General features: G+C 38.0%; 1 protein-coding gene across 2 annotated transcripts in view; it reads left to right on the top strand.

The window, feature by feature from the left end:
• The window catches only part of WDR70 (WD repeat domain 70), a 558,042-nt gene that overhangs the window by 503,407 nt on the left and 41,498 nt on the right, over positions 1-13,137 (top strand). For both annotated transcript variants that reach the window (XM_037799489.1, XM_037799490.1), the window contains exon 18: positions 6,770-6,899. In XM_037799489.1, coding sequence (XP_037655417.1) covers positions 6,770-6,857 — 88 coding nt within the window. In that variant the 3' untranslated portion in view covers positions 6,858-6,899. The remainder of the gene's footprint in view (positions 1-6,769; positions 6,900-13,137) is intronic.

Below are 13,137 nucleotides of genomic sequence, written 5' to 3' on the forward strand. Positions count from 1 at the left end.
TTTCGCTTCTGTGCTCTTCTCCAAACCTCTCTCTCCTGTCTTTTCCTATCTGCCTTTAGTGCTCCCTTTAGTATTTCTTGTAGAGCAGGTATCTTGTTCACAAACTCTCTCAGCATGTGTTTGTCTGAAAATATTTTAAACTCTCCCTCATTTTTGAAGGACAGTTTTGCCAGATATAGAATTCTTGGTTGGCAAGTTTTTCTCTTCAGTATCTTAAATATATCATACCATTGCCTTCTTGCCTCCATGATTTCTACTGAGAAATCCACACATAGACTTATGGAGCTTCCTTTGTATGGGATGGATCACTTTTCTCTTGCTGCTTACAGAATTCTCTCTTTGTCTCTGACATTTGATAATATGATTATTAAGTGTCTTGAAGTCAGTCTATTAGGATCTGTTCTGTTTGGGGTACACTGTGCCTCTTGGATCTGTAATTTTATGTCTTTCATAACAGATGGGAAATTTTCAGTGACTATTTCCTCCATTATTCTTTCTGCCCCTTTTCCCTTCTCCTTCTGAGACACCCGTGACGTGTATATTTGTGCATTTCATGTTATCATTCAGTTCCCTGAGACTCTCCTCATATTTTTCCATTCTTTTCCCTATCTGTTCCTTTGTGTGTAGGATTTCAGATTTCCTATTGTCCAGTTCATGAGTCCTTTCTTCTGCCTCTTCAAATCTGCTGTTGTATGTCTCCATTGTGTTTTTCATCTCTTCTATTGTGCCTTTCCTTCCCATAAATTCTGCCAATTGTTTTTTTCAAACTTTCAAGTTCTTCTTTATGGCTGCCCATTAACTTCTTTATTTCCTTCATCTCTTTTGCCATATCTTCCTTCAACTCATTGATTGATTTTTACATTGATTTAGGAGATTTGTTTGATACTTAGTTGTTTCAATTCCTATATCTCAGTCTGAAGTGTAAGTTTGTTCCTTTGATGGGCCATATCTTCATTTTTCCTAGTGTGATTTGTAATTTTTTGTTGTTTAGGCATCTTGTTTCCTTGATTACCCCAATCAGGTTTTTCCAGACCTGACAGGCCCAGTTCTCAGGAGGAGGCTGTATTTAGTATCAGGTTTCCCTGAGGGTGAGACCCAGCAGATTGTGAGACTTTCCTATGAGGCTTCTTGACTCTACACTTTTCCTATCCTGCCCAGCAGGTGATGCTTGTCAGCCTGCAGCTCCCCACCAGCATAAAAAGGTATGTTATATTTTATTCTCTGTGGGCCCTGTCCCAGCCAGGGACCCAGCGTCAGAAGCCAAGCCTAAGCTGCTTCTGTGCCACCCAGGGTCTGAGCTTTCTGAGGGAAGGCTGCTACATGAGCTGGGCCCTGCTCCCCTCTTTTCTTAGGGATGATAAGCCCTTTAGGGAATTGTCTCCCAAACTTGTGCTTTTCCTTTGAATCTCTGACTATCTTAACACTACCCTTACATGGGTCAGTACTGACAACTGAAAATGCCTGAGGCTTTCTCCAGTGAGCTACTTTGAATGAGAGGAAAAAGCGGGGGTGGGGTGGGGGGGTGGAGCAAGAATTCCCCTCTTCAGAGCCAGTTCCCAGCCCTTCAGTTCACTAGGCAAGAACCAGAATTGGTAACCAGTTCTGTTTGCCCCTTTTCTAGTATTCTGATTTCAGTGGACTCCAAAAGCCTCTGTTTTTATTTATTTATGTATTTTTTTTTCCATCAGCTCTGCCCCCTCTCTGCCAGGATAAACTTCCGGGTTCCATTCCTGCTTGCTCTGGGTTTATCGGTGCTCATAACTTGTATTCAATAGTCCAAATTTGTTTATTAAAACCACAATTGGAGCTTGCTTGAGCTACATTTCCTTGCTCCTGGCAGGGACTGCTTCTTTTCCCCACAGCAAAGTTTTGCAACTCAGCCTGCCTTGCTGGTGGGGGAGGTATGCCAGCTCCACAGTTTGGGGAACTTTATTGACAGTTTTGTGCTGCGATCTCAGCTGTTCCACACATTCCTGACTGGTATACAATTTTGTCCAGTCATGGATGTCCCCCCATCAGTTGTTCCAGACTATTTTTTAGTTATTCTTGGCTATTTACTAGTTGTTCTAGGGGACTAACTTAATTCCACACCTCCCTATGCTGCCATCTTGCCCCACTTCTGTTGATTTATTTTTATAGTAGTTTTCTATACCAAGAGCAAATTAGGCCATCCCTCAGGGAAGAAATCTCCTGGTTCTATTCCTACCTCTGCTAGAGGTCCCAAAATCACCTCTTATTATCTTGATGAAATGGTGACTAAAGAAACCCATTTAAAATGACTTTTATAAATCACTCTCATGTGGATTTCCAAAATTTTTCAAAAGAATGCCTATTGGAAATAAACTCAAGGATAAAAAATTGCTGTAAAGAAAGAATAGCTCCAAGGTTTAAAGCTGCGATTCTCTCACTGTGTTCCTACAAAACATAGACGGAGAGATGTTTAGTGTGTTGAGGTTGAATAATCTTTTTGAGGAACCTGGTCTTAATTCAGCAAATAGCATATATCTCTTATTGAAGGTTTTGACCTATGCTTAATTTGGGGGGTTAGATGGATTGGAATGAGGGAAACTTCCTTCTATGGGCCACCCTCTGCTTCACCTTCCCATCCCTAACTCCCAAGAGTTAAACATTGCCCTTTAAAGAGTGAGCCTCTGACAACGTGGGGCATGGATTCCTGGAATGAGACTGGCCTTGGCATTGAGGGATTGGGAGGGCCTTTTTGACCAAAAAGAGGAGAAGAAAGTCAACAAAATAAGGTTTTTGTTGCTAAGAGAGTTCGAATAGTCAAGAGGCTGTCCTGGAGGTTAGTCCTATGCAAGTTTCACCTAGATATGCCAAATGATCACAATATGATAAGCCCAAGTCAACAGTAGTCCTGAAAACCTTAAAGAATAACTGGATCCCTATCTGAGACTTGATAAAAGTTCCACTCGCTAAGTTTATTCATCAGAAACTTAAATCCTTCAGAGTGCTCTTATGCCAACTAAGTCCCAAAACCCAGAAGCAATAGCATCTTCAAGTACATCAACTAGATGTGTCCCCTTTGCTCATAAAGTTGACACCCCTTTTTAACATGAACAGGTTAGGGTGGTCACTGCCTAGACATCCTGAAGATTGGAAAAGTGATTAAACTAGAGGAAGGGGTAGCAACAGACAAGATGGAATTTAACAGAGGATTATGAATACTGAATCTTTATATAATTTTCTTAGTTGTTAGGGTACTAGAATAGCTAGAAGGAAAGAATTGAACTGGTAGATCTATAACACATAGCATCCTTGGAAATTTGTTCTATAGCTACTTGATAAATTTTAATTTGAAAGCTATACCTTTTTTGTATATATGTTATATTTCACAATAAGGAAATAACTGAAACTATGGTACTGTAACTCATAACAACTTTGGAAATTTCCTATATATCTGTGTGTTGAATCATACTTTGAAAGATGTTACCTTTTTGTATATGTGTTATATTTCATAATAAGAAAATAGTTGAAACTGTGGAACTGTAACCCATAATATTTTTCAAAATTTTCTCTCTAACTACTTGTTAAATTGCACTTCAAAAGTTATCACTTCTATGTATACATGTTATAGTCAACAATAAAAAAATATGGTTAAAAAAAAAGAGTGGGCCTTTGAGAGTGCAGCCCCAAATTTCTTTCTTTCACCAAGCCTTCAGTTGCATCTTACAGGGCCGAATTCTCCACAAAGGGGAAAAATATTTTCCCACAATTTGAGGACACTCATCTTGGAAAAATTTATATTAAGAAGACAAATTCTTACTCACAGCCCGGGTTCAGAGCCCTGCTTTTCTCATGCAAGCTAGGGTAGGGATGGTGCTCTCTACAGGTGCTACTCCTAGTGGGGGCCAGCAACTAGTGCTAATGAGGTAAGTGGAGAAATTGAGAATAAGCACTTTGAAAATTTTACTGCAATTTGATATGTCTGTTGAATCAGATAATACAAAATTGCGTTTTCTTATTTTGTAGTCTTTTATATTTTATTTTTCTAGTAATGCAATACTTGTTCCCAAGACATTGGAAATTAGAAATGGAAGACAGGCCCTGTACCCCAAATGGTTTGAGAAACACTTCTCTGCCCAGCCCCAGATTCAAAGCTAAGACTCACCCCCAAGGTGCCTCCCTTTTTTCCCAGGCAGGGAACTTGTTCTCCTTATTCCCAAGCCAGAAAGCCTAGTGCTCAATGGTCAGTTATTCCCTAGCTGGTCAACCTAACTCAATTATAGCAGTCTTCCAGTCATTAGAAAAATTAAGCTTATGGATAAAGAATTATTTCAATTTAAATATTACTTCCTCAAATTTTTTTTAAAACATAAAATATTTGCCCCTATAGCTGCTTGTCTGCTAGGTATGGTAACAAGCAACAAAATGAAAGAACAAATAGTAAACAAATATTGCTAGGAAAAATTGGACACTGACTTTTGCCTTGATTTTGGTAATTTGGGGAAGAGGGCATGACTTACTTGAAAGCTAAAAGTGGTGATTTTATATTGCATACCCATAATCTGGCCATTTTGCTTGCAACATTGTTATTGAAAAAGTAGTATTTAAAATAAATTCCATGGAGTTTTGCAAAGAGGACCATGATGCTGAGATGTTCTACCTTCTAAGAAACAGATCCACTAAATTTGAATACCTGGTGAGGAAACAATTATGGTCTGGTAATTGGAAGTGACAGTCTAAATGACCTTGATGTAAAAATCTATTCAGTGAATTTTGCTGAGTTCAGTGCTAGGGTAAAAACGTATCACTTTTGAAAAACTGATATTTGTGTCTTCTGTTTTGGCTGCTGGGAAATTCATTGTTGATTTTTTTGTTCAGTTATATACCATTCGGTCCCTAGTTCATTTGCTTTGTTTTGATTTTCTTTGCAAGTCAATTTTATTGATGTATACATTTACATACAATAAAAAACAAAAATGCACCCATTTCAAGTGTTAAGTTTGCGTTTTGACAAGCATAAACACCTGTGTACCACCATTCCAATCAAGATTATAGACTATAACGTTTCCTCATGCCTCTTTTCAATCATTACTCCCTTTCTACCCATTTAAAAATCGTTCTATTGATTCTGTGCCCTTTAATATTAACCATCAACCTTCTACAAATACTTTTAGAAGTAGGTGGACTAGTAAAAAAAAAATGTAATTATATAACCTTTCAAGCTCCATGCTTTCTGTGATCTTTCATTCAATTTCTCTTTTTTATCCCCAAAAAAAAAAAAAAAAAAAAAAAAAGCAGCATTGCAGCTTCCTAGTATTTAAATCTCATTGCAACCAACATGAATGAGCTGGAGTCTTTTGAAGCATTGCCAGGTTAGCTTTGGAAGACGAGGTTCTTTTTTTCTGTTAGAAATTAAATATCTAATTCAAAGATATTTTTAAACCAGACAGGTTTGTTCCTGTACACATTTGTCCATACCTACCTGGTCAATCAACATTCTTGCCCCCAATGTATTAATTATGTAACAAGTGCCAGTTGCCATGTTGTAGCACATTTAAAAGCCAGTGGTTCCGCTTTCTAGTAATTCAGCAACTCTCGTGGTATATGACAATCTACAGCTGCTTTTTGAAATTTTAGAGCTATAGTAGATGTCATAACAGTGTCTTGAAATGTCAATGAGAAGTTTAACCCACTGGATTGTGTGTGGGAACAGCTTGGGCTCTAGGTAGACGTGAGGTAACTGGAGAGACAGGAATTGTGATTAACTTACACAGGAGGAATTCTGGTACATGACTCATGTCAGAACAACATCAGCATGATTATGGATGGTTTATTCTTCTTCCCCAGAATAATAAAGAAACAACAAGAAGTATTATAAAGTTTTAACCCTCTTTTCCCATGCCAGATAAAAGGAATTATTGTTGTTGTCATAATTTTTACCATTCTGGAAGTACTGTTATATAATAAACTCTAAATGAAGATGTGAGCTAAAACAAATAATCTTCAGATATCATGCTTTAATGTTTTTTCATAATGCTATGGAGCTGTTTTTGAAAGGAAATTAACAGCATGACAAAAAGGGGCATAAATTATAACCATTTGACATTTTCTTGGAAATACTTTCTGAGAGAACGGTGCGAAAAAGAACTGAACTAGATATGTTTGCAAAGCACAAAAAGTCCTTATACAAAGATTGCTTGATGTACTATGTGGCAGTATTACAGTAATGTTACTCAGTGATGTATCCTAAAATGTGTGGTATTTCTGGGTATTGGGGGGAAGAGGGTTGGTTGGTTGGTTTGGTTTTTTACTGTATATAAATTATCTATTATTTTAAACTTATAGATAAGAAAACTATTAACTAAAATTCTCCTATTAGTCTGCAGTATAATCACTTACATCTGGACTATTAAGCCTAGGGAACAACCCAGGTAGATACAGATTAAGATCATGTGGATTCTTGCTTGGTGAATACAGTTTGGACTTCCAAATGATCCCAGTTAGCCTAAATCTGAGGTGGAGAAGGGTTAGGGACAGTAAGATTCCAATGAATATGAAGCATTTTCATTTTATTTAAGGAAAGGACACGCAGTCTGCCAGAGAGAGAAAAACTTGAACAGAATCTTTGACTCTTTTTGTGCACATAAATTTCCATTATTATTTTCTTTGCCAGAAGTTTAATCATTGACATTTAATAATTGATATATAATAATTGATTCCCCAAATTTGCTACCACTTGATGAAAGAAGCAGAGTCACTTGCTGACTAAATTTTTCCTCTGTTTTTTTTTTAACTTTTCTTTTAGGACTCAGCCCAAAACCATGTTTGCCCAAGTTGAATCTGATGACGAGGAATCAAAGAATGAGCCAGAATGGAAGAAACGTAAAATTTGAAGAATCTCTTTTGAGAGCTGTTTACATGAGGAGGAGGAAATGGTACAGGTTTTTTTTTTTTCTTAATGCTTATGAAATTTAAAAATACATTTTTCAACAGATTTTGTCCTTTGCATTATTGAACCATTCAATTGGGCTTTCATTTTCTTACCTACAATTAAACTGTATTAAATAAGCAAGAAACAGATACTTCGCCTATGATGATCAAGTCCTTTAGATTTTCGGAAACTTTATTCAAGCCTTGTTGGTCTTGTGCATATTTTCATAACTTTAGGTGGGGGTGGGGGGATGCGCATTGAGATGTACATCTGTCTTGTGCAATTCTAGGGAACATAGACATCAAAAAGTTTAATATTTCTGTATAATTTCAGAACAGTTGTTTACATGACTATAAATAATTGGACTGAGTTCAAACTAAAAGCATTGGCATACCAGGAAAGAACGTGTATGTGATTATCCTTCAGTAGCAGAATAGAGTGGTTAGGAAGAGCAGGCTTTGAGTTTAGACCAAAGTGAGTTCAAATCCCAGCTCTGCTTTTTACTGTGTGAGTCACCTTGGGTGAATTATTTAACTTCTGTCTTCAAGCCTCAGATGGAGGTTTCCTGTGAGGATTAAATGAGACACTCCTGTGGAGCATTTAGCACACTCCCTGGCACACAGGAAATGCACACTAAATATTTGTTATTTTAAAGTAGGTCTAATGATACCTATGTTGCCTACTGTTTTATCAGGAATAAAGTAGAAAGGTATAGAAATGCTTTGTACATATACAGAGCCGTTAAGTAGAAGACATTTAAAAATCGTCCTAAAAGGCCCTTGTGGTTTTGTGACTAGAAAGTTAAAATAAAAGATAGCAGTTTGTCCAGAGTAATAATGAGTCAATAGAATAAAATGCTGTGAACTGATTTCACATAGCCATGGGGTAGTTTTTCCCTACCATAAGGCAGGTCCTATTCTAACCTTTTGTATTAGCTTATTTAGTCCTCACAAAAACACCTATGAGTTGGTACAGTTGCTAAACCCATTTTACAGATGAGGCAAAAGAGGTTCACAAAGTCAAGTAATCTGAAGTGCCAGCTAGGGAGTGCTGTCTGAAGATACCCAGGGTCTCCTGAACATCAGTAGTCAATAAATTGCCCAAGTTTCCTATTCCTGTTGAGATACACGTTATCCAGAATCAATTACAGACCAATATGTTGTTCCATCTGCTTAGGATTTGTAAATTTATTGCTTCTTGGATAAAAGTTACTGAAAACATCTCACATTTTCCCCCATCTCACCATAAACATTGCCCCATGTGGAAATATTTATCTTGTACAGCCAAAAGTTGCAGTGAAGGGAGGACAGGGTGGAGTGGGGGGAATAACAACTTGATTATAGTGGTCTTGGTGAAGTCAGCTATGATGTAAGGGGAGAGAAAGGCAAATTTAGCACGAAGATGATTTCCTTATTGTTACTGACAACACAAGTGGGCCTTTTCATGTTTGAGATGATTGATCAGACTCTAGAGTTTTATGGGAAATTTTTTCTACAGGAAATTGGCAAAGTAGTTACACATAAGAATTTCTGTCTCAGTTTTGGTGAGGGAGGACCTTGGAACCAAGACTGGACAAATAATAGATGCTCATTTCACCTGTAGTCCCATCATCAGGGTGGACATCTCCAGTTGGTCATCCCACAGGCCCTCACACTCTTCATTCCCCTCAAGCCTCATTATCTTTCTCCATACAACCTTGTAATTCCTGTCTTAGCCTACTATATTTCTAGTTCCTCAAACAAGGAACCTGGAAGTCATAACAATAATTATTCCTCTCTCACTCCCACTCCTACCCCTTCTAATCAGCTATCAATTTCTGCCTGTGCTATCCTCTGAATTTCTCATATTTGCCCTTCTCTGTCACTATGTCCCCGGCAAAATTTAGACCCTCTTTTATCCCTCACTTGGACCACCACATGAGCCTCCCTTCCAACTAATCTGTTTTTCATTTGGTCTTCATCTAATCCAACTTTTATCCTACCATTGGAATTAGCATTCTAAACCCAAAGTCTGTCATTCTGTTCCTCTGCTTAGAGCCTTCCAGAGGCTCCATGCCAGTAGCTTTAATTCATTGTGTGACACTTAAGGACATCCAGGATTCTGCCTCCCCCTGTTTTTCTTGCTTTTACTCCTACTGATCTTGCACATGCTACTGAGGTTCAAGCACACTGAGCCCAGAAGGTACCATGTTCTTTGGCACCTGAAGACCTTTGCACATGCTGTCTCTTAATACCTTTGCCTTTCTTCCTCCTTTGTCTGCCTGGAATATTCCTACTCTTTTGGAGATGGGGATCAATTTCACCTTTCCTGAGCAGCCTTCAATGACCCACACAAGGCAAGCAATTGATTTGTTGCTCCCTCCTCCGTTCCCGTAGCTGCTTATATTACTTTCCACTGTAGCCTTCCTTTATGCTGCATTCTAAGTGTACGTACGTGGCTTGTGTGCCTGTGTATCTCCCCTACTCAAATGTAGACTTTAAAACTAAAGAACATCAGGTTCAGTAAATATTCAGTGAATCTGTTGAATGAATGAGGGCAGCCATGTTTTATTCACGATGGTATTCCTAGATCCTAGCTCTGAGTTTACCTGCACTGTTGACTTAGAGGCCACATCTGAGCAATGAAAGAGGTTCTCTGGGGGTGACTGTTAGGCACAAGTATAAGTAGGCTTAGCCTCTCCTTTGCAGTAACAAGCTTCATAAGGGCAAGCTCCAAGACTGAGGGCTCAGCCTACTACAATGGTAGTCCCCAGTGCTTGCAAGAACATCAGGAATTTCCAGGTGTGAAAGTATAATATTTCCAATTTTTCACCAGTCCCACAAGGGGGCTTTGCAAATACAATTTTTATTCTCTGCCCAAATTACTCTGGGATCAGGGTTTCACACTAACCTGTACAAACCAACCAGATCTCACCCCCTATTCAAGGTTCCATGTAATTATGGTGTTTGAATAAACAAACTGACCATACAAGTTAAATTGTATAGCATGCTACAGAAAAGATAGATTTTTCACCGATTAAACATGTCTTCCTTTGTTCTTACATAGAAGTTGAAGTTTCAAAACACAGTCAATACCATTCTTTTCCCTTTAGTCTGGTTTACTTTAGTCCTAACCAAGTGCAGTTTGTTCGTATTACTAATTAAAGTCTGTTCCAGTATGCTAATACTGCCATTTTGCAAAACATCAGAAATGGATTGGCTTTTTTATAAAGAGGGTTTATTTGGTTACAAAGTTACAGTCTGGCAGCCATAAAGTGTCCAAGGTAAGGCATCAACAATAGGGTTACTTCACTGGAGAAAGGCCATTTGTATCTGGAAAACCTGTCAGCTTGGAAGGCACCTGCGTGGCTGGCATCCGCTTGCTCTCAGGTTGCGGTTCAAAATGGCATTCTCTAAAATGCCTGCATCATCTTCCAACGGCTGTCTTTAAAATGTCTGTCTCAGCTGCAGCTCCCTCCTTCTGTCTGTGAACACTTTTATAGGACTCCAGTGATCCAGTTAAGACCCACCCTGCATGGCTGGGGTAACACTTCCACAGAAATTATCAAATCTGAGGTCTCGCCCACATCTCCATGGAAACACTCAGTCAAAGGATTCCAACTTAATCAACACTAATACGTCTGCCCCCACAGGATTTCATCAAAGAACATGGTGTTTGGGGGGACATAATACATCTAAACTGGCACAAAGTCTGATCTCTTTTTCACCTTCTTTAACATTTGCTGTATGGGTTAATACTTACATTCATAGTTGCTGAACTCTGGCTCTGAGTCTCAGGTGTCACACATACACACGAAGTTACAGGAACTGAACAGGTTATACACAAACAGCTCATCATCTCAGAATTTAGAAATAATCATTACAACTCATGAATAGATGTGACTGCTGTAAGAGCTTACAATCTAGGAACCTTTACTGTAAGCCTTCCCCTGATAACTTGTCCTCTCAGATTCAGTTCTCAGAGTTTGCACATTATAGTTAGTCCATATTAGTGAGGCATTGTAATGTTTGTCTTTTCAATTCTGGCTTATTTCATTCAACATACTGTTCCCAAGGTCTGTTCACCTACTTGCATACCTCACAACTACATTTCTTCTTGCTGCTGCTCAATATTACATTGAATGTATATACCACAGTACACCATTCCACTTATTGGTTGATATACCCTTAGGTCACCACCAACTGTTGCGAATCATGAATACTGCTGCCTTAACACACTAGTGTAAAATGTCCATTCATATCCCTGCTCTCAGTTCTTCCAAGTAGATGCCCAATAACGGGGTTGCAGGACCATATGACAACCCCATGCTTAGCTTCCTGTGGAGCCACCACACTACCCTCCAGATGGGCTGCACCATCTACATTCCTACCAACAGAGAACAGGTACATCCCCCTCTCCACATTTTCTTCAGCACTTGTATCCCTCTGTTTATTTCTTAAACAGTTTTATTCACTCACATAGCATACAATCCATTCTGTGTAAACAATCAATGATTCACATAGTTGTACATTCACCCCCGCAACCTATATGAGGACATTTCCATTTCTTCTGCATAGAAAGAGGTAAAAGAGAAAAAGTGTGAAGAATAAAAATATAAAAGATAGAAGAAAAAGTAAAATACAATGAAAACCTCAGACAACACCACCACCAAGAATCCGGTATCACTCCCTTATAACCCCCTCTTACAGACATTTAGCTTTGATATATTGCCATTCTTTACAACTAATGGAAGCATCTTACAATGTTACCATAACTATAGACTTTAGTTTTCATTGATTGTATTTTTTCCCTTATGCCATCCAATTTTCAACACCTTGCAATGTTGACATTCATTTGTTCTCCCTCTTTTAAAAATATTCTTAATATTTGTGCATTTTGCACCATCACTGAGCACTCTAGGTTTCACTAAGTCTTTATCTTCTTTCTTTCCTTCTAGTGTCATACATACCCATACCATTCCTCTTTCAACTGTACTCATACTCATCTTTGTTCAGAGTACTTACAATATTGTGCTACTATCAGACAGTATTATGCTATCCATTTTTGGATCTATACAATCAATCCATCCTGTTTACCCTTATGTAATCCTTCAATATCAAATGCCCAACTTGGAATATGACTCCCGGGGAGGAATCTAGACTTGGCATCGTGGGATGGAGAACATCTTGAACAAAAGGGTGATGTGAAAGGAAATGAAATAAGCTTCAGTGGCAGAGAGATTCCAGAAGGAGCCAAGAGGTCACTCTGGTGGGCACTCTTACGCACAATATAGATAACCTTTTATAGTTTGTAATGAATTGGAATAGCTAGCAGTAAGTACCTGAAACTGTCAAACTACAACCCAGAACCCTTGAATTTTGAAGATGATTGTATAAAAATGTAGCTTATGAGGGGTGACAATGTGATTGGGAAAGCCATATGGACCACACTCCCCTTTGTCCATTGTATGGATGGATGAGTAGAAAAATGGGGGCAAAGAAAAAAAAAAAGCACCCAATGTTCTTTTTTACTTTAATAGTTCTTCTTCACTTCAATCTTTATTCTTATTATTTTTGTGTGTGTGGTAAGTAAAACGTTCAAAAATTAATTTTGGTGATGAAGGACAACTATACAATGGTACTGTGAACAGCTGAATGTATGCTTTGTGTGACTGCATGGTATGTGAATATATCTCAATAAAATTGAATTAAAAATATAAATAAATAAATATATATATATATATCAAATGCCTAATTTCTAACCTCTTTCTATCTCCTGATATCCTATCAACTATAAATGTCAAATTTCACTCATCAATTTTAGTTGATATTAGTGAGTCCACAGAGTACCCGTCCTTTTGTTACTGGCTACTTTCACTCATCATAGTGTCTACCGTCTACCATGTTGACTTTTGGAATTTATATGTCTTTATTTTATTTCATTTCATTTTTTATTTTATTTTATATTCCCTCTCTCTTTTTGTTCTCACTGATTGTCTTCATTTCTTTTCTCTTCTCCAAACCTCTCTCCCCTGTCTTTTCCTGACTGTAGTGCTCCCTTTAGTATTTCCTATAGAGCAGGTATCTCGATCACAAACTCTGTAAGTGTCTGTTTGTCTGAAAATATTTAAAACTCTCCCTCATTTTTGAAGGACAGTTTTGCGAGATATAGAATTCTTGGATGGCAAGTTTTTCTCTTTCAGTATCTTAAATATATTATGCCACTGCCTTATTGCCTCCATGGTTTCTATTGAGAAATCTTCA

The sequence above is a fragment of the Choloepus didactylus genome, chromosome 11 (genome assembly GCF_015220235.1).
Source record: "Choloepus didactylus isolate mChoDid1 chromosome 11, mChoDid1.pri, whole genome shotgun sequence".
Taxonomy (NCBI): Eukaryota; Metazoa; Chordata; class Mammalia; order Pilosa; family Megalonychidae; genus Choloepus; species Choloepus didactylus.